Source organism: Stenella coeruleoalba, assembly GCF_951394435.1.
Source record: "Stenella coeruleoalba genome assembly, chromosome: 2".
Lineage (NCBI taxonomy): Eukaryota > Metazoa > Chordata > Mammalia > Artiodactyla > Delphinidae > Stenella > Stenella coeruleoalba.
This window is the reverse complement of record NC_137147.1, coordinates 13,488,998-13,510,449: the sequence shown is the minus strand read 5'-3', so window position 1 is coordinate 13,510,449 and position 21,452 is coordinate 13,488,998. Positions and strand designations below refer to the sequence as shown.

Below are 21,452 nucleotides of genomic sequence, written 5' to 3'. Positions count from 1 at the left end.
TTTTTAGCTTAATTGCTTTAAGAGCTTCCTTAGCTCTGATTTGCATACTCCTTGTCTGTTCCCATAGAATGCTGAGCAGAGATCGTTCTTTTCACCTCACTGATGCCTGTTTCTCCTTGACTTCGATCCCCAGGACAGCAGTCCCAGCCCTTGGCTCAGGAGAGTGGTTGATGCCCCAGTGAATGAATCTTTAATGAATCTTTCTGTTATCCACAGAGTCAGGCTTTAAGGGTCTAAATAGCTGAGGTTTTACTCTCCATTCTAAAAATGAGATAGAATTTGGGTGAGCCTAATTGAAACAAATGGTCCCAGTGAGTTTACGCTGATTAATGGATGGATGAGAGCTCTCGGCCTGATTTGCTGCAGGAGAGAGTTTCTAAAGATGCCTCGGAGCTGTTTCATCTCTGCTCCTGGGCATCCTGCTCGCATCTTGGTGCCTCCGGTCAGGTCCAAGCCTCTTCCTCCCACTGCATCGTGTGATTTTCAGCCGTATCTACAACTCTTTGTCCACATAAAACATGAATCTAAAGGCACTGTTTCTTTCTGGATACAAATACCAATCTAGTGCCCTTGGAGCTGTTTTCTTTTGATTGAAAGTAGAAATTAGCACTCCCTGGCCAAAACCAAAGGCAGAAAAGGGAATGTGAAGCTTAAGATACTACTCTGTAAGATTATATTGACAGAGGTTTTTTTAAATTAAAGTATAGTTTATTTATAATATTAATTTCAGGTATACAATATAGTGATTCAGTATTTTTATAGATTATACTCCATTTATAGTTTTTATAAAATATTGACTCTATTCCCTGTGTTATACAATATATCCTTGTGACCTGGGTATTTTGTACACAGTAGGTGGTACCTCTTAATCCCCCACTTCTGTCTTGCCCCCCACTTCCCTCTCCGCACTGTAACCACTAGTTTGTTCTCTGTATCTGTGAGTCTCTTTCTGTTTTGTTATATTTATAGTTGTTTATCTTTTAGCTTCCATGTATAAGTGGTAACATACAGTATTTTTCTGTCTGACTTCATAAGCATAATACCCTCCATGTCCATCCATGTTGTTACAGATGGCAATTTTTCATGACTGAGTAATATTCTTGTGTGTGTGTGTGTGTTATATGAGGGGTCCCCAACCCCCGGGCCGTGGACTGGTACCAGTCTGTGGCCTGTTAGGAACCCGGCCGCACAGCAGGAGGTGAGCTTTGGGCAAGCGAGCGAAGCTTCATCTGTATTTACAGTTGCCGCTCCGCACTGCTCGCGTTACCGCCTGAGCTCTGCCTCCTGTCAGCATTATAGTGAGTTGTGTAATTATTTCATTAGATATTACAATGTAATAATAATAGAAATAAAGCACACAATAAATGTAACGCACTTGAATCATCCTGAAATCAACCCCCCCACACCCCACCCCTGGTCCATGGAAAAATTGTCTTCCACGAAACTGGTCCCTGGTGCCAAAAAGGTTGGGGACTGCTAATATATACCACATCTTCTTTATCCATTCATCTGTGATGGGCACTTAGGTTGCTTCCATATCTTGACTATTGTAAATAATGCTACTGTGAACATGGGAGTGCATGTATCTTTTCAAATTAGTGTTTTTGTTTTCTTAGAATATATACCCCAGAGTGGGATTGCTGGATCACATGGTAGTTCTATTTCTAGTTATTTGAGGAACCTCCATATTGTTTCCATAGTGCCTGCATCAGTTTACATTCCCACTAACTCTGCACCAGGGTTCCCTTTTCTCCACATCCTCGCCTACATTTGTTTGTGGTCTTTTTAATGATAGCCATTGACAGGTGTGAGGTGGTAGCTCATTGTGGTTTTGATTTGCATTTCCTTCACATAGTTTTTTTTCTTAAGTGCTACTTTTATATACAACAAAATGAGATCTCCTGTCTAGGGCTACATCAGGGTCGTGAAAAGGAAAGGGGTTTTGGGGTGGGGGTCTTTCTAAGGAATGATAATTATTTTAATAGCTGCCCTCAGGGGAAAACGCAGGTCAGGGTGAAGCTATCTCTAATTAGCAGTTGGATAAATCTTTTTTTTTTAACATCTTTATGGGAGTATAATTGTGTTAGTTGCTGCTGTATAACAACGTGAATCAGCTATAAGTATACATATATCCCCATATCCCCTCCCTCTTGTGTCTCCCTCCCACCCTCCCTATCCCACCCCTCTAGGTGGTCACAAAGTACCAAGCTAATCTCCCTGTGCTATACAGCTGCTTCCCACTAGCTATCTGTTTTACATTTGGTAGTGTATATATGTCCATGCCACTATCTCACTTCATCTCAGCTTTTCCTTCCCCCTCTCCGTGTCAAGTCCATTCCCTATGTCTGCATCTTTATTCCTGTTCTGCCCTTAAGTTCTTCAGAACCATATATATATATATATATATTTTTTTTTTTTTTAGCTTCCATATATATGTATTAGCATACAGTATTTGTTTTTCTCTTTCTGACTTACTTCACTCTGTATGACAGTCTCTAGGTCCATCCACCTCACTACAAATAACTCAGTTTTGTTCCCTTTTATGGCTGAGTAATATTCCATTGTATATATGTGCCACATCTTCTTTATCCATTCACCTGTTGATGGACACTTAGGTTGCTTCCATGTCCTGGCTATTGTAAATAGAGCTGCAGTGAACATTGTGGTACATGACTCTTTTTGAATTATGGCTTTCTCAGAGTATATGCCCAGTAGTGGGATTGCTGGGTCGTATGGTAGTTCTATTTTTAGTTTTTTAAGGAACCTCCATACTGTTCTCCATAGTGGCTGTATCAATTTACATTCTCACCAATCAGTTGGACAAATCTTGAGAATTATAGCACAGCAGGATTTACATTCCATTTCCCAAAATGCAGGACTCTGCTAGAAGCTGAATGGACATGATTGCGGCTCTCGGGCGTTGACCGTCACTCTCGCAGCTGTGGGAGTTTGACCCGCGCTAAAACGCCTCACTGAGTCAATCCTCTCCCTGTCCTTGTCCCCGCAGCGCCAATCTGTCCAAGGCCGCCTGGGGAGCGTTAGAGAAGAACGGTGCCCAGTTGATGATCCGCTCCTATGAGCTTGGCGTCCTTTTCCTTCCATCAGCATTTGTAAGTGCACACTTGATAGATGATTGGTCATGAGTGAAGCGAATGGGGTTTGTGTTCTCTTCTTGAGTCTCGATGACCTGCCCGAGGTCAGGAGGTCGCAAGCCTGTGCACTGACCCGGAGCCTGTGCTCCTAGCCGCAGGCTCGAGCCGATGAATTTATTCACCGATCACTGTTCTGGGTGTGGGGGGATCGCTGCTCTCGAGGTGTGTTCCAGATTAGTGACCAAAGGCATTGCTTTGGGTAAAGTTAATAACAACCTTTAAATGAAGATTGTGAACCAGCATGTGAAAATTTACTGTAAGGTAGTAAGTGACAAGTCACCAAAGGGATGAGTCAGCCAAGTGCGTGGCTTGTACTAGGTGACTGGAGACCGCCTTCAGAAGCTGGTCGGCCTGGGGGCAACGAAGGATGCTGAGGATTCTCGGTCGGCGGAGAGGAGCGGGAAGGGCAGCGTCGTGGGAGGAATGGCCTGAGCACAAGCCGGGAGGGAGGCAGGGAAGCTCACAGCATCTGCTAGAGACAGAGTCCCGGGGGTCACAGAGGACATGTTACCAGGCTCACTGGAAAGCCCCCCAGAAGGGCACCGGAACAGCCAGCTTGCATCCTGACTTTGGAACAGCACTCAGTTTCTGCAGCTGAACACCCAGCAGGGTAGCTAGTTTTTGTGTAGGGACTGGGTTTTACAAGCCGTATGTTTCTCTCAACACTAGAATTCCTCTTGGCTCAGAGAGCTGTTCCCTCTTTAAGAGGCACACAGGGTCCCCAGTACCCCCTCTCACCCCCAACTCCACTCTGGGCACACACTCATTGGTGGATGCAGTTGGAACTGCCCACACCATGTGATGTGTAATGCTTTTTTTTTTCTTTTTTTTGCCACTTGCTCTAGTTGAGCTAAACACACACATGATGCAGCCCCATGGCAAACCACTTGGACTGGACCAGAAGACTTAGCCAGGGGAGTGCTGTGTGCTTGTCCCGAGACTTATATCCAGGCCCTGTGCTGTGTGGGTATCGTCTCAAGGCGAGCTGAGATTGCCCTCCTGCCCAGCCTGACAGGCCTCCCCACTGTTCCTTTTCTCACGCATGCTCTGGGGAAGAGCTCCCCTCTCCCTTTCTCCTCCCCTCACCACTCTTTATCCATCCTTTTCTCTGTCTCAGAGGGTTTCACTACTGAACTGTCCCACAGGCCTCTCCTGACAGCAGATTCTAGCACTTTTTGTTTCTTTCCCATAGAGTCAAACAGCAGATCCTGATGCTGCTTTCAGCTAAAGATCACCACCTCTGCAGCCCCATCGGTAGATGGTTTCCATAGACAAGGAGGTGACTTCCCTAAGGTTCCACCGCTGAGTGGATCTAGCTCTCAAGCCTCCGTCTCTAACTGATGCTCCTGTGATCTCTCAGCTGTATTACAGGGAGGTAGGAGATTCTCAGCACCAGGGTAATAATACACAGTCATGTGGTGTGATTACAGTGGCTGTAGCTTCGAACTCAGGCTAGAATTAGCTCCCAGTAATCACCTAGGTAAAGGAGTAAATTCCGCGTCGCTCTTGTTTGGCTTTTCATGTCAGCATTTGCAAAATTCTAGTCATTTCTACCTGTTCTGACCTTATCCCTCATCATAAAAATGATGCTAGGAAAGTATACTGCACTTCCAGGACCACTCAACCCTTCTAAGCTACTAATTTTTACCTCTAATATTGTTTCTGTTTGTACATTAGAGAAAGAATGGGCATAATCATTTAGAATCCCCAAATTGACTCTAGACTAGACCATTATTCCTATACTTTTGGAATAAGAGCGAGTCCCACTAGAGTGCATTCTAGGTAAAGTAGAGATTTAGTTATTTATAAAGACCATCAGGCAAGAATATTAAAAAATGGACTCCCCCACCCCCACCCTGTCCTGTGCCAGCAGATTCAAGAGCGAGGCCCCCAGCAGGGGGACCCGTGTAGTTGACATACTGAGACAGTGGCTTCTCCAGCAGGCGGTTCCAGCATTAACGAGGACCCACACACTGCCGCTGTCCTGCTATCAGACTTTTTCCCATCTGGGCGGATCGTCGTGTCCTTTAGCAAATCATAAGTGACTTGAGCAAAGCGCTGAGATGAGACGTGTGGACAGTACACAGGTATTTGACCTCGCCTCCTAAGGAGCTAAGGGTCGAGTTGAGCAAGAAGGTCATAGAAGTGAAGCAGACGCCTTGTTTGAGAGACGTCCCAGGTGTGAGCTTGGGTGCTCAGACATGTGAGGAGGGCACCTGGCCTGAGCATGCAGAATCCAGAGGGCTCAAAGTAGGTGTCCAAGTTCTTTTAGGTGCATTTTATAGACACGAACTTGAGCTGACATAGGCCCATAGAAGGGGGAGTGTCATGGAATCAAAGGAAGGGGGGAACAGCCGAGACGTGGGGGGGACGGGCCGGCCAGCTCTAGGGCCCAGGCAGCAGGCGGGCTCTCTGGGCTGCTGCCCCTGCTGTGACTCCACCACATGGCTTCTCAGCCCTGTGACCAGGGGTTCTGCATTTACAGTCACTGCGCAAGCTTGGGTCTGCCCCGCACGCCTCTCTCGTTCCCAACCCCGTCCCCCAGTTGGGGCCTGTTTCCAGAAAAGGGGGTTTGTTGTGAGCTAGGAAGCCACTCAAGAGGTAGGAACTTACTGCCAGAGGGTTTCACCTGTAAGTGGGTTGATGTGTGTTTTATCTGCAGAAAGCAGTTAAAGGGGATCTTGCAACATAGGAGACTTTGTCCTTAAGCCACTCTAACTCATCTGCTTCATTTACTGTTACGTGGAGCTTCTGGGAAAGTAGTAGACCTTTGTTTGCCCTCACAGAATTAACATTTATGGTTTTCACTTTGACGGCAACCTAAAGGTCTATGACAGGAGGTAATTAGTCATCTTGCTGAGGCTATAGGAGCACAGAATGAGACTTAGCTTGTGAAGGAGTGGCTGTCCGTCCTCAGAGTGCACGCCAGGCTCGTCACCGGACATCTGGCTGCCTGAGATGACCTCTTGTGCAGTCAGCTCCATGAGCACCTCCTGTGTCCTCTTTGGCTCCTCCTGGGAACACAGGGAGGAAGAGATGGACTCTTTGTTCTCAGGAAGCTTGTGGATAAGTAAAGGAAGCAGACCCAAGTTATCACAGTAGGTGATGAGAGCTATGGGGTGTCCAGAATATAAGGACTGAGAAGAGGGAGTGAGCAGTCTGCCTGCGGGGCTTGGGGAAGGCTTCATTTAGATGACGTTTGACCTGGGTCTTGAAAAATGAATGTGGGTTCAACCCACCATCAGGGGAGATGAGGCTCCCGGCCAGAGGGAACAGTGCACGTTATATTTGAGAAATAGCAACCAGCTCCACGTGCCTGGAAGGGGCCGGGGGTGGCCTGGGCTATGCGGTTGGAGTCCTGTTCTGAAGGAAGGTGGCAAGCAGGACGTGCTGGAGTGGACTTTGTCCCACGCGAATAGTGGAAAGCCATCAGTTTTGGTTTTTTTTTTTATGTTGGGGGTAGGAGTTTATTAATTTATTTATTTTTGCTGTGTTGGGTCTTCGTTTCTGTGCGAGGGCTTTCTCTAGTTGTGGCAAGCGGGGGCCACTCTTCATCGCAGTGCGCGGGCCTCTCACCGTCGCGGCCTCTCTTGTTGCGGAGCACAGGCTCCAGACGCGCAGGCTCAGTAGTTGTGGCTCACGGGCCCAGTTGCTCCATGGCATGTGGGATCCTCCCAGACCAGGGCTCGAACCCGTGTCTCCTGCATTAGCAGGCAGATTCTCAACCATTGCGCCACCAGGGAAGCCCAAGCCATCAGTTTTTTAAGCAGGGTTAGTGGTCTCATCGGGCCAGTTTTCAGAGAATTTGAATCTGTAAAACTTATCTCCCCTTAGGATTATAGTGTAATTTATATTATGCGAGGTACTTGAGGGGAAGGGCCTTGCAGATGCCGTCAAAATCATATCTTAATCACCTACACCACACTGTTATAAAATTCTGATTCTGGATGAATCGCTCTTTGCCTTCACCCACTGTCCCACCTCGGGGTGTAGGAAGGCATCCCCCACTCCTCGTTCTCCCCCCACATGTTTAATCACCTAGGCTTGTCATCCCCACTCCTAATGCTCCCTTAAATCTGTCACTTCTGGCCATCCCTGCTGCCACCGCGGCCAGACCTGCCTCCCGGCCCACTTCCTAGGCCACCTCCAATTTGCTCAGCCCACTGCTGCCAGAACGTCTCCAGACCATGAATCTGGTCATGTCTCCCACCTGCTTCAAAACCTATGACCCTTAGCATGGCCTGCTTTCCCCTTTGTGGCCTGACTCCTGACTACTCGGGTCTGACCTCTTCCCTCTCGATCCTGGCCTTTCGTGTTCCAGCCACACAGAGCGACTGCGTCTCATTCTGGACCAGGCCCCTTAGCCTTCTCTGGAGAAACAGAACCAATAGGATATATAGATCCACATAGAAAGAGACTTACTGTGAGGAATCGGCCCACACGATTTTGGAGCGCAAGGAGTCCCAAGCTCTGCCGTCTGTGAGCTGGAGACCAGGAGGGCTGGTGGTGTGGGCCAGCCCGAGTCTGAAGGCCTGAGGACCAGGACCCCATGCTTTCCGTCCCAGTCTGAGTTTAGGAGAAGACAGATGTCCCAGCCAAGCAGCCCTTCCTCGGCCTTTTTGTTCCACTCAGTCCCCCTACTGGCTGGATGGTGCATCGTTGGTGGGGATCATCTTTACTCAGTCCACTGATTCAAATATTAACCCCATGCAGAAACACCCTCAGAGATGCCCAGAGTGATGTTTACTGGTTACCTGGGTATCCCATGGCCCAGTCACGTTGACATGTAGAATGAGCCACCATACCACCCTTCTCAGCAGCCTTAATCCATAGCAGGAACGACCCCCTGAGGCCCCTAACCCCACCAGCCTCTCACATCTGCTCCAGGGGTCCCTCCTTTGTGCCCCACAGCCCTCAAGAACCGGGACTTTTCCTATGTCCCCTGTGTTGTCATCGATGACTCATGTGTCTCCTTGACTGGGCTGGGAGCTGCTCTCACGGAGGGCCGGCACACGGGAGGCTCTTAGTGAAGTCTGTCGGTGTTGCTCCCTTGAGGTTCCCGGAGTACCCTCTCGCCTTTCTGTGAGGAGAACACGTGTGCAAAACAGTGGCTGCAGAGGCAACGTGGATTTAGTCCGAGGGGCGTCGGGTGCAGTAGGTGCTTAAGTGTGCTCATGAATCTCATCGTGAGCAACTTGCAGCGTGGGATAGCTCACCTGTAGCTGTTCTGTGCAAACTAAAACGTACACACAGGCTCACGTTCGCTCTCACTCACAGAAGTCTATTGCCTTAACTACGAATGCCAATCCCTATATATTCATTTAATGTCTTAAAAATTTCGGTATTGGCCATAATCTTAAAAGAGTTACTGACAGTAAGGCAGTTTGTTGTGAAATGAAGCCCAGTGTGATTCCTTTCTTTTCTCCCTTCAGTACTATCAAGATAACGTCTTTTCATACCTTTAGTTACACATTTGCCAAAGAGTTACTTAGCACCCAGTTTTGTAGTCGTTCTTCTGACTGGACAGCATCCAAAATCCAGTTTCTTGAGATCAGCCCACCTTTGTGGCCCTTAGGCAGAACTGCATGTCCGAAAGGCCCACGTTTCTGAGTTAGCAGCAGCCAGAATTGCCACTTCTGTCCTTCACCAGTGGGCCATCCTGATCTCTGTGCTCCTGAACGCTGACTTGAGGCCAGCGGTGCAAACGGTCAGGTTTTGTGCCCAGAACGGCACAGTCTCAAACGCTGCAGAGGTGGTCGGCCAGAAGAAACCCGGCAGCTCCCCTTTCCTGCAGCCGTCATACAGGCCTGTCACTCAGGAACCAATGGCCGTGTGAAGGGACACGCTGTGTGGCCTACAAACTGCAGTGGGCGGAGAGCCAGCACTTCCCATTCATAATTAAGATGCCATTTGAAGCTTCTGGGATTGATCTGGAAGCTGATAAGTCCCTGGTAACCGAGTATTGATTTTTTCCCATTTTTTTCTGCTGCTTTTAAATGAATGAATCAATAAACACATCATTACGAAATTAACCTGACTTGCCATAGAGCATGGAGTCAGTAGCTTTCCCTGTGATTAGGAACACTTGCAAGGGCTTTGGGGCTTAATGTCAAGGTACATTTGACTGTGTACCCAGCACTTGGCTGTTGTTGCTACATAGTAGGTGCTTAATAAATGTTTAATTGAAGACTTGATTCTTTTAATGTCTAACATCAATTTATCAGTTTTATTATGCTTTTTGAGTTGTCCCTTTAAGTGTATTTAACTTTTAGATTAGACTAATGCATTTAGGTTCAGAAAAATCTCAATATAGGAAAGATCATCTAATGATTTCAAAGACCAGCAGCTGTATTCCAAACCCTCAGGCATCTGTATTTCAGGGAGATAGAAATTTTCTCTCTTTGAACTCGGTGCATTTTGGTGTTTACTGAGTACGTACTTTGTCAGGCGCCGACTAGGCTGCCCAGCACTTTGTGTCTAGAACGCCTCCTACCTCTGGGAATAATGCACAGACCATCTCAGAATCATGGATCGATGTCCTGAACTCCTTCCTCCAGAGGAAGGTACCCTGAGCATCCCTGCCCTTGTCCCAGGGCTGAGAGCCAGCTCAGGCCCTGCTCAGCCCCAGGTTCATTTGCTCCCCAGATGGCGGGCTCTCTTTCCTACAGTCGGAGTCAAAAATGCTGCCACTAAATCCCCAAGAACTTTCAGTCTTCAAGGCTTTACTTTCTCTTTTCTCCATTCTGGTTAAACTATTTTATTGTCCCTCTGTTGCCAAAGATGGCTCTGGCTGGAAGAACTAATACAAGTGACAAGAGCTGCCACATTAACCCCCCCTCGTGCTCCCTGCACCACCTCTGACAGCCTGCCTCGGGTCCAGCACATGGGTTCAGGGCTCTCAGCGTTTCCCAGGGCTCACAGCTGGGCAACACTGTTTCAGGTGGTGTTTCTTTGTAACTTCTCATGTTCTCTGACTCAGCGAATAGAGCCACGTCCTGGCATTCCACTGCTGCCACTCGCCCATCCCCATCCGATCCCATCTGCCCAGGCACGAATTCTTTTTTTTTTTTTTTTTTTTTGGCCACTCCATGCAGCATACAACATCTTAGTTCCCCAAGCAGAGATCGAAGCCATGCTCCCTGCAGTGGAAGCGTGGAGTCTTCCTTCAAAACCCTCTGCAGCCTGTCTCTGCATTTCTTCTCTGGTGTCCCAGGCTCTCCTCCTGGGCATTGCTTCACTCGCTGTCCCCCTGAAATGCCAGCTCTTTGCTTTTCCAGCTCCGCCTTTGGTCATGCCGGTCTCCCTCTGATGCTCTTCCCTACCAGCTCTCTGTCTATCAAAATTACATCAATTTTTCAAGGCCCAGCAAAAATATTTTCTACAGACCCTTTTCTTAACCTGCCACTGGCAGGAGGCCATTTCTTCCCTTTCTGCCTAGAGTTTGTGCCCGGCGTCTGTCACGTGTTGCCTTTCACGGAGTTACTAACCACCATCGTTGGTGCTGTCACCCCTACCTTCCTGTAGGTCTTCACTGGCACAAAGCACTTTTGTGCATCTTGTTGCATTTGCTTCTATGCACACGCCTATAAAGTAAGCAGGGAAGGTACTTTAATCCCATTTTTGCAGCTCAATATTGCTTGACCAGCTATGCACCAAGACTTGTGCTAGGTGTTGAAGTAAGAAATGTTAATATGGTAACATCCAGAAAGTTATTATTCCAATTTTACAAATGAGGAAATTGAGGCCTAGTGAATAAGTGGCCAAGTGTCCCACTGACCATCTTTTTTAGTTCCTAGCACACGCAAGCTCTTTGCCACCTCTGGGCCATTGCAGATGCTGTTCCCTCCTCCTGGAACTTTTTTTTTTTTTAATTTGACTGCACCAGGTCTTCATTGCAGCATGCAGGATCTTCGTTGCAGCATGTGGACTTCTTAGTTGCAGCATGCAAACTCTTACTTGAGGCATGCGGGATCTAGTTCCCAGACCAGGGATCAAACCCGGGCCCCCTGCATTGGGAGTGTGGAGTCTTACCCGCTGGACCACCAGGGAAGTCCCTGGAACGTTGTTTCCACTCTCAACTGACCAAACACTATTAACTTTTCAGAGTTTAATTAAAATGTCACTTTTTTAGGGAGGCTTCCGCTGAGCACCCCCTCGCCCCCATATCTAAAACAGGCCTACTATTCTGTCTTCTAGGACTCCTCTGTTTTTCTCTAGCGCTTATAAAAAATTGTAGTTATTTATTTTACTTCTATAAATGCATTTGTTTAATGTCTCACTACTAGACTGTACGTGCCACGAGAACAGGGATTGTGATAATTGTTCGGACTCCTGTGCACTCAGTGCCCAGCACCCATGCCTGACACAAAAGAGGGACTCAAGGAATAACGTGTGGGATGAATGAATGCAAATGTGAGCCATTCACACAGCCCGTAAATACCAGGATAGAGACTCAACTCAGGTTGCCCAAAGCCCAGGCCCACACAGCCCTGACACTGACCTCATCTTCCGAAGAACTGTAGTTGTAGCTCTTTATGTGGGTTCGTAGACGTTAGCACTGTTTGATATGTGGGTATTTAGGATGAGAAGGGTGGATCTGTGCGTGGATGGGTGGCCAGAGGAATGAGGCAAAAACAGAATGCCAGGATCATCCGGGAAGGGGGCCAGGAGACGATCGATGCGTGGAGGCCTGGGGAGGGCAAAGCCGACGTAGTAGGCACCCCCACTACCGGGCAGGCCCTGTGTGAGGAGGCAGTGCAGTGTGTACGTCGGCCTGGGTGTGGCACCTATAGTTGCACCCTGATTCAGATCCAGAGTTAATAGTAGGCTATTCTCGAGTTCCTGGGATAAACCTTCCATTTTGACGGGTCTTGAAGAGTTCTCACTTTTATATTCCTATCCCTTCGTATTGGACACTTTCATGATACATGAAAGCAACTTTCATTCTTCACCAGAGTGAGCAGTCCGTTTCTATAGATAGCAATATCGAAAGTATTCAGAGGTATTTTTACACAGTGTCTTCTACACACTCCTTGCTGCTGTACACAGAGGTTAGTAGAAATCGGCTGTAACATCCAAAATTGTTTTTCTCTTATGTCTTTTTATCCTTTATTAGACTTTTGCAAACTTTGCTATAATTTATTTTCTGACATTTGGACCTCTTACTTTTTAGGAAAGAATATTTGGGGGAGTGTTGTAAATATATTTGACCCACTGAATATCAAAAATAGCACTGAAATAACAAAAATAGCTCTGAATTTTGTTGTATCATAAAAATATAATTGCTTCTTGCTATCTTTTTCCAGAAAATGAGATGCAATTATAGATTCTCTGTGTCTGCAGGGCCTGGACAGTTTCAGAGTGAAACAGAAATTCTTCTCAGGGAGCCAGGAGCCAACAGCCTCCTTTCCTGTGCCGTATGACCTGCCTCCAGAACTGTATGGAAGTAAAGGTGAGACACTGGTGAAAGAAAACCTTGGGTGTGTGTACCAGAGCAGAAACAGACAGAGCCCAGGGAAAGCCATTGGGTTGGGCTCTCCCTGGGAGCCCGGCTCGTGGGTGGCCCTGGAAGCGCAGGTTTTTGCAGAGTCTCCCTTGCTGCCCTGTGTGTGGCCACCGGAGCCGCAGTTCTCAAACTGGTTGGTCTCAGAACCCCTCTACATTTTATTACTCAGGACCACAAAGGGCTTTTGTTTACGTGGGCTTTTATAGCTATTGATATGTATCATATCAGCAATTAAAACCAATAAATTTTTAAATATTTATTAACTTATTTAAAGATACTAATAAACCCATTTGTATATTTAAAGATATATAAAATGACTATTCCCCAAAACAAGTTAGTTTGGAAGATGGCATCGTTTACCTTTTTTGCAGACCCCTTTATCATCTGGGTTAACAGCCGGATTCTCACGGCTGCTCTGTTGTGTTATCACACAGGTTGTGTAGCGTCTGTACACTCACGTGAAAGTGACAAATAATGGCTTAATGCTATGTTGACAGTAATTTTGACTTTACAGGTATTTCCCCCTCCCCAACCCCCTTAAAAAGTAGGTCCCCAGGCCACACACTCTGAGAACTGCTGCGCTAGGTGAGGACTTCAAGGGCAGCGACCAGGTATTTTTCACAAGAGAAAGCCAGTGGGGTATTGGTCCAGGTCGCCAGCGCTTTTGGGAGGAAGGCTGGCTGGGATGCGGACACCACCTCATCCCAGCTCTGACCCAGCCCCGCCGGCCGCAGAAAATCTGCTCAGCCCCAGAAAATCTGTCTTTGGGGTGAGTTCACACTTCACCAAGCTCACCCCGGAGGAGATGCGTAATCGGGACAAGCTTATTAATTTAAAATGGCAGATTCTTATATCACTGTGGCTGGCGTATTTTCCCCTGGACGGTAGAGGCCTACACAGGTAGCCAGATTGTAATCTGTGGTTTTTGAGAGAAGGCTGAATGTGAACAGGGGATTTGGTTTTTGATTTGGTAAGTTTTGATGATGCCACCCCATTAATATTCCAAACTCTCGGATTCCCTAACGGAGTCAGCCTTGCCCCAGTGGGTCCCTTCCTTCCCTGAGCGATGCTGGTTGGGTTCTAGCTACCCCCCCCCCACCCTCACTCGCCCTTTTGGCTTTTGTGGTGAACCAAACCTGCCCTTCTGATGGACCCATTTCTCAGATTGTGTTGGCACACCTGGCAGAGTGCATCCTGCCTCGCCCAGGTGACTTCATCTCTCTCTGATCAGTCGTGTGGATGCTGTTTCGGAAGGTATTCTTGTTCCCTTCCTTCCAAGCCGTGTGCGGTTTTCTGAGTCCTCTAAGTGTGTTGTAAGTTCACACACGTTCACTTTTCACTAGCAAGAGGTTTTACCAGAATTTCAAGAAATCCGTGACCACTCCTCCCCACCCTCCAACCCACAGATGCTTTAGATCCAGGCCGTGTTTATGTGCCAGACAACTTATGAAGTGACCTTGGGCAGTGGCTTGTATTCTCTAGGCCTTAGTGTCTCTGTTTGCAAAATGAGAACATGAGAGTGCATAGCTCACTGTTGAAGAGTGACCGAGATATGGTCTAGAAAGCGTCTAACCCAGCGTCCAGCTCAGAGTTAGCAGCTGATTTCTGTTAGCCATTGTTTCTGTTATTTAAAATGTCCAGTTCAGTTATAACAGTGGATTGATGGCCATCCCTCCCCCTCCTCCTGAAGAGCTGACATTCAGAAGAGCTGACATTCAGAAGAGCCTGAGGCTTGTGCAGGACAGTCCCTAACCCAGGACATGACCCAGTGAGTGACCTTCCCCCCTTCTGGCTTTGCGCTGCACCTCTGTCTTCTCTCCCTTTCTCTGCTCTTCATGTCCCTCACCCCTACCCCCAACCTGAGTGCTCCTGAATAAACAGGTTGGAGGTGGGAAGGACTAACTGTGACAGCCTTATTTAGGCTTAGCCTCCTGCAGTCTGGCCTCAGGCATTGTACCTCCCACCCGCAGCCAGGAACCTTGGCTGGAATTTCACCCCCTCCCTTTAATACTAATCTCCAGAGGACTGTAAAAGCAAGAATGGAAGAGGTAGAGGAGCCTTAAAAATATCCTGAGGTTCCCTCAGTTCCACTAGAAAAAGCATTCCCAAGAACTTAAAAGTTTACAACTAGGTAGTGTCTTAGACCATGTAATCAAAATGGTAATCCTTTTATTTGACCAGCAAGCAGAAGTTTTCCATTGTTTAAGTGAGTTTTCTATTTTTTACGCATTTCCTTTGAAAGACATATGCGAGAGAGACTGGAACATTTTAGTTTTTTTTATCAGTACTATTTTACCTTCCACACTGCTTTACTAGCATGTAGAATAATGCCAGGGATTCAGATATCACCATTTCCTGTAAAGCCAACATTCGGGGGAGTCATGTGCACCTTAAAAAAGGCATCTTGGGCTTCCCTGGTGGTGCAGTGGTTAAGAATCCGCCTGCCAATGAAGGGGACACAGGTTCAATCCCTGGTCCGGGAAGATCCCACATGCCGCGGAGCAACTAAGCCCGTGCGCCACAACTACTGAGCCTGTGCTCTAGAGCCCGCAAGCCATAACTACTGAAGCCCGCATGCCTAGAGCCCGTGCTCTGCAACAAGAGAAGCAACTGCAGTGAGAAGCCCACGCTCCGCAACAAAGAGTAGCCCCCACTCACTACAACTAGAGAAAGCCCGGGCACAGCAACAAAGACCCAACACAGCCAAAAATAAATGTTAAAAAAAAAAAAAAGGGCATCTTACCAGTGCTTGGAAAAGTTGAGTGGTTAAGAACATTTCAAAAACACTGTATTTGGGACTTGCCTGTTGGTGCAGTGGTTAAGAATCCGCCTGCCAGTGCAGAGGACACGGGTTCGAGCCCTGGTCCGGGAAGATCCCACATGCTGCGGAGCAGCTAAGCCCGTGCGCCACAACTACTGAGCCTGCGCTCCAGAGCCTGTGAGCCACAACTCCTGAAGCCAGGGCGCCTAGAGCCCGTGCTCTGCAACAAGAGAAGCCACCAAAATGAGAAGCCCGTGCACCGCAAGGAAGAGTAGCCCCCACTCAGCGCAACTAGAGAAAGCCCGCACACAGCAACGAAGACCCAACGCAGCCGAAAATAAATAAATTAAAAAAAAAAAAAGCACTGCATTTGAATAAGTGATTTTCAAGCCACTTCAACATATATAAGATCTTTTTCAGTATTTTTTAAGTCAGGAGACTGTAAGAAAAGCTTAGCAGAGAAATATACTAATGTGAACAAATCACGGTTGGATACAAGAGACCACCAGACATCCTGACACCAAGAAACTGATCAAATTAAACAAAAACAAAGACTCAGCTGCAGGGGTACCTGCTTCGTGCTTGCTGCTTATCCTCTCTCCCCACAGGTGTATCATTGAGAACCTGCTGTGCACAGATACCAGCAAGGTGGTTGGAATAGATCAGTGAACAAGACAGACACAAATCCTTGCCCTCCTTGAGTTTATATTACTCCTCCCATGAAGAGTTACACGTACTCAAACCCATTTTACAACAGGAACTGTGTTTTTAAAAGAAAACTTTTACAAAGCAAAATCACTAACATTGTAAATCACATACTGTAGCATGCAGTCCCTGACCACAGGGACACACAAAGGGAACCATGCCCCCCAGGTTGTCCTTCGTCCTCCCCCACCGTGGCCCTAACACAGGCCTCACCCGGACTCTCACCCGGGTGCTGCTCTTTATTTCCCTGGTTCTGTACTCCTCCCCCTGGATGCCATCTTCCATGCCGCTGCCAGGCTCCTCTGATCGTTCCCTCTCCTGTTTTAAATCCTTTCATCGTATTCCAGAAAAAAAAAAAAAAAGGCAATTTTCATCCCCTTTAGCCTCAGATCCCAAACAGATTCTGTGAAAATCACCTTTAGAACTTGACAAAGGTGCACATTGCCAGGCCCCAGCCCAGACCTACTGAAACGAGCTCTCCAGGGGTGGGTCCCAGAAAAACATGCCAGCAATTCCCACATCAGCCCAGTCAGGGAGCTGCTGCACAGACACAGTGGGGTTCAGCGTCCCAGCAGCAGGGCGTGCCTGCTTGTCTGCTGCCCCCTGGACCGTAAACTTGAGAGGCCTTCATGTTTGGCTAGCGGAGTACCAGGCATCTAACCAGCACTACCAAGTATTTCACATACACATGCGACTGTATCATGTGAGGCAAGTTGTTCTCTCACGGGACAGTTTAGGAGGATTGCCTAAAACAGGCCTTCATCTGAGCCAGTGAGTGGTAATGGCTGATTTCCAGTAGTAATGGGTAAAAAGGCACAACAGAATCATAACCCCCCTCTTTTCGCCTTCCTCTTGGCCTTTCTGTGGCCTTCCCCCACGGTAGTGGAAGGCCTTGCAGCTGGCGTGGAGAGGCTCTGCCCGGGAGGTGCAGACATTTGCTCATTTATAAAGCAGAGCCTCGGGGATTTGCCAGGAGCGTGGTTTCCAGGTCCTCGCTTGGTCATCGTTGGCTAAATTTGAGGGAAAGGAATAGTCATCCCTTGGTATCTGCCAGGGATTGGTCAAGGTCCCACCTTGGATCCCAGAATCCACAGATACTCAAGCCCCATGGTGAGCCATCCGTATCTGCAGTTCCACATCCCCAGATTCAACCAACCACTGATCGTCTAGTGTGTATTTATTGAAAAAAATCGCATATAAGTGGACCCTCACTGTTCAAACCCAAGTTGTTCAAGGGTCCACTGTAAATGCAGTGGTGGTCTTTAAGTTACAGCCTCACTGGCAAATGTCTGTGTCACAGATCTGCACTGGTGAAGAATCTCTCTAATGGCTATTCATATAGCAAGGATTGGGGGTCTTCTGCCTGGGGGATGAAGCAGAGCAGACATTGCCCAACAGAGCAGTTTGCAGGGAAAGAGGTAAATAAGGGGAAGTCCAGCCACAGAAGATGGTGTTTCCAATGGAAGAGAGTGGGTGCTTTCTTAAGGCCAGTGAGTAGCCGCGGAGTCAAGTTGCCAGCCCTGCTAGTCCCTTACCTCTTAAAAAACTTAATTACCAGAAAGTGTGGTTTCATGCTTTCAAACCATCTCAAGGCCAAAGGGGAGAGAACAGGGTTCTGATAACTTGTTGCCATCTTTGGCATTCTTTTCCTGCACTTCCTGCTGGGAGCTGCCATTTGCATACTTGCCCTGTGATTATTCAAAACAAACAGCGAGGCTGGGTGGAAGGAGCAACAGATACCATTGTTTGCCGGGTCGGCCTCCAAGGTACCATCTGCCTCTGTTCAAGAAAAGGAGAAACCCTCCCCCAGGGCTTCGGGCGGTGCCGGCGAGCAGCTGCTGCAGTGGGATGGTCCATCTCAGCTGACCTGCCAAGTGGCCAGCTTACTATAAGCATGCAGCCCTTCCATCTTTCTGTATTTCTCAGAACAATAGTATGGGGGGTTATTTTTAATCCTTGCAGTGTATTTATACCCTACCCATATATTTTTTTAATTAAATAATTTATTTTTGGCTGCATTCGGTCTCCGTTGCTGCCCGTGGGCTTTCTCTAGTTGTTGAGAGCAGGGGCTACTCTTCGTTGTGGTGCTTGGGCATCTCATTGCGGTGGCTTCTCAGAGCAGGGGCTCTAGGTGCTCGGGCTTCAGTAGTTGTGGTGCACTGGCTCAGTAGTTGTGGCTCACGGGCTCTAGAGCGCAGGCTCAGTAGTTGTGGCACACGGGCTTTGTTGCTCCGCGGCATGTGGGATCTTCCCGGACCAGGGCTTGAACCCGTGTCCCCTGCATTGACAGGTGGATTGTTAACCACTGCGCCACCAGGGAAGTCCCTACACCCTACCCATATTATGATGGTTCTTTTTGAAACGGTTTGACTCTGGCAGCCATGTGTGGTAAAAGAGATTTGTTCCAAGTTTTTCAATTTGTGAAACATCAGTTAAAAGGAAGAAAAGTTCACACATTGAGCACCTACAACATGCCAGGAACTTTCACAGATGTTCTCTCATTCATGCTTCACAATAATCCTGGGAGGTTGCTAATGTCATTACTTCCCATTTCAGAGACAGGGAACCTGAGGCCAAAATCCACATGCCTTCCTCAGGCTGCAAAGAAGGATGAAGGCAGGATTTGAGCCTAGGTCACCTTTCCGTTGTACCATTCCAAGGCTTGTTGCTTTTCTCAACATGGGTCTACGGTCATTATACAGAGACCTTTCTGCCTTATCAATCACTAGCCTTAAGTTACAGAACAAAACCATTTCAGGGATGTGACGCTGGGCCACTTGGTTCTGTGCGACCGTGACCAGCTGCTCAGAGCAGAAAAATGGCCTTTGACTGTACCCATTGTCACTGTTGGTTTCTCCAGGTTCTTAAAAGAAGAAAATGAGCTGCCCTCATTTGTTACATTCTCTCTGTGTGCAACACTGCGTCTTGTGCACTACACGGGTTTATTTCATTTAATCCTCCTGACAGCTCCACGACTTAGATACACATAAGGAAACTGCGGCTCAGAGAGGTGAAGTGACTTGTCAACGTAAGTGGCAAGCCAGCACTCACCCCGGGCTTCAGCCTGCTCCCATATTCACTCACCCGTGTCTTAACATGAACCTTTACTACAAGCTCTTACCTGTAAGGGCTCTCGTCGGGGCTTGATTCAGAAAAGGCTCTTCATGATTTGTAGACTCCGGCCCATGAGTAGTTTTATCCTGCCAGGTGGGTGAATTTTCTGTAATCCTATTTAAATCAGTATTATACTTATGTAATTTTTTTTCCCCCAGATCGGCCTTGGATTTGGAACATTCCTTATGTCAAAGCACCAGATACACACGGGAACATGTGGGTTCCCTCCTGAGAGCAGTAAAGTACTGTGAAGTTGACGTGTAAGGCATTGAACCCCAATCATTGGATGTTCTTGTTTGCACTGGGTGTTCACTTTTCTTAATGTTTTATCTGCCCCCCTACAAAACTCTTTGCAAAAGTCGAGATTTCAGACACAGATGTTGGTTACCCTTTTAATGGCCATTGTTAACATTCTCACTTTAAAAAATTATATATTTTCTTAATTCCCTTTTCTATGCTTTGGAATGAAAGCTATTAAACTTCACCACGTTAAAAGAATATATAGGTGTAAAATGATCTTCCTAATGATGAGGACTTTTCGCGGCGGTGTCGGCGCTTGTGAATTGAAGGTTGACTTGTGTCAGTTGTGCTCTGTCAGGAGAGGTGCTCTGGATTCAGCTGGAACTGCTCAGAGCAGGAACGTGACCTCTCACCCAGCCCTCTCTCAGCTTTCTTAGTGTGTCTCGGGGTTGCTGGAGGGAGTCTGGGGTGTGTCGGCTGGTGCGGCTACCCTGACGCCATGGGCCCTGTTGACCGTCGTCACCCTGCAGCTTTAGACGACGTTTCATGCCCCCTGCCCCCGGCCATGCTGGCTTCCCTCCCACTCAAGGACCACCTGCCCTCCCCTCACCCATTCTCCACAGTGCACGGTGTCTCCTCCATCCCCAGAAATGTCCACAAAAGACAGCTCGCAGGATCATAAAAAAGCACACAAGTATTTCACTCAGAAGAGCCCCTGAAAGGTGAACTGATTGGGTGCCTTTAATTCACAAGTGAGGGAACTGAGGCCCAGAAAGGTTCAGGACGTCCCCCAGACCCCAGCTGCCTGGGTCAGAGCAACGAGCATCTTCCTGCTTTGTGTCTGTGCCCTTCACACGCAGGATCGCGCTCTCCTCAGATGACTTAGAGCCTTCTCGTTTTTTCTTCTGCGTGAGGCTCATTTCCAGGTTGTCATCAGCTCCTTCATCGTAGAATTTAAAATAGAGTTCAATGTTAATTTTGTTTTGTTTGGGGTTTTTTTTTCTTTTGTTTTTTTGCAGTACGCGGGCCTCTCACTGTTGTGGCCTCTCCCGTTGCGGAGCACAGGCTCTGGACGCGCAGGCCCAGCGGCCATGGCTCATGGGCCCAGCTGCTCCGCGGCACGTGGGATCTTCCCGGACCGGGGCATGAACCCATGTCCGCTGCATCGGCAGGCGGACTCTCAACCACTGCGCCACCAGGGAAGCCCCAATGTTAATTTTGAAAGATTTTTTTAAGATACTAGTTTTCCAGACTGTTCCTCAGAGGCCGAGGATGTTCACATCAGAAAGCTGCTGGGGTGGGTTAGGGACGGGGGCTCCTCCCTTCTCCTTCCCTGATCAGAGGAGCCTTCCTTCACCACTTTTATATATTGGGTTCTCTAAAGGATACTATCTGGGTGGTTTTTTGTTTTGCATTCTGCTTAAAAACATAAAGTTGGGGCTTCCCTGGTGGTGCAGTGGTTGAGAGTCCGCCTGCCAATACAGGGGACATGGGTTCGCGCCCTGGTCTGGGAAGATCCCACATGCCGCGGAGCGGCTGGGCCCGTGAGCCATGGCCGCTGAGCCTGCGCGTCCGGAGCCTGTGCTCCGCAACGGGAGATGCCACAACAGTGAGAGGTCCGCGTACCGCAAAAAAAAAAATAATAATAAGTAAATAAAATACATGTGCATATATTTAAAAAAAAAAAAACATAAAGTTGAAAAGCCACTGAATTCGTTTAACCAGTTTCTTCCACTGGTAAGAAAAGTTAGGCTTAATCCTTTTCACACCCTGCCTTCTACTTCAGGGGCATTCAAACCCTGTATCACATGAGCCCAGCTGCCTTGGAAGGCAACAGGGAAGGTGCCCTGGACTGGTAGTAGCGGTGGGGCCGGCCCAGAGCGGGAGCCCAGGAGTCTGAGCTGGGTGTCCAGGGGACTGCCATCAAAGACCTGTGATTCCCACCAGCACAGAGGTCCGTCCTGGGTGGGCATGG

The 21,452-nt window shown here is 48.0% G+C and overlaps 1 protein-coding gene across 6 annotated transcripts in view; it reads left to right on the top strand.

The window, feature by feature from the left end:
• Positions 1–19,720, top strand: part of TDP1 (tyrosyl-DNA phosphodiesterase 1) — a 73,659-nt gene extending 53,939 nt beyond the window's left edge. For 2 of the 6 annotated variants that reach the window (XM_079915038.1, XM_079915037.1), the window contains exons 14-15: positions 3,008–3,110; positions 12,495–12,930. In XM_079915038.1, the coding sequence (XP_079771164.1) occupies positions 3,008–3,110; positions 12,495–12,863 (472 nt within the window). In that variant the 3' untranslated portion in view covers positions 12,864–12,930. Of the gene's footprint in view, positions 1–3,007; positions 3,111–12,494; positions 12,931–18,555; positions 18,614–19,395 lie in introns of those variants that run through there. The other 4 variants (XM_079915042.1, XM_079915039.1, XR_013827348.1 and 1 more) reach the window with 4 other exon arrangements.
• The last annotated feature ends 1,732 nt before the right edge of the window (positions 19,721–21,452 follow it).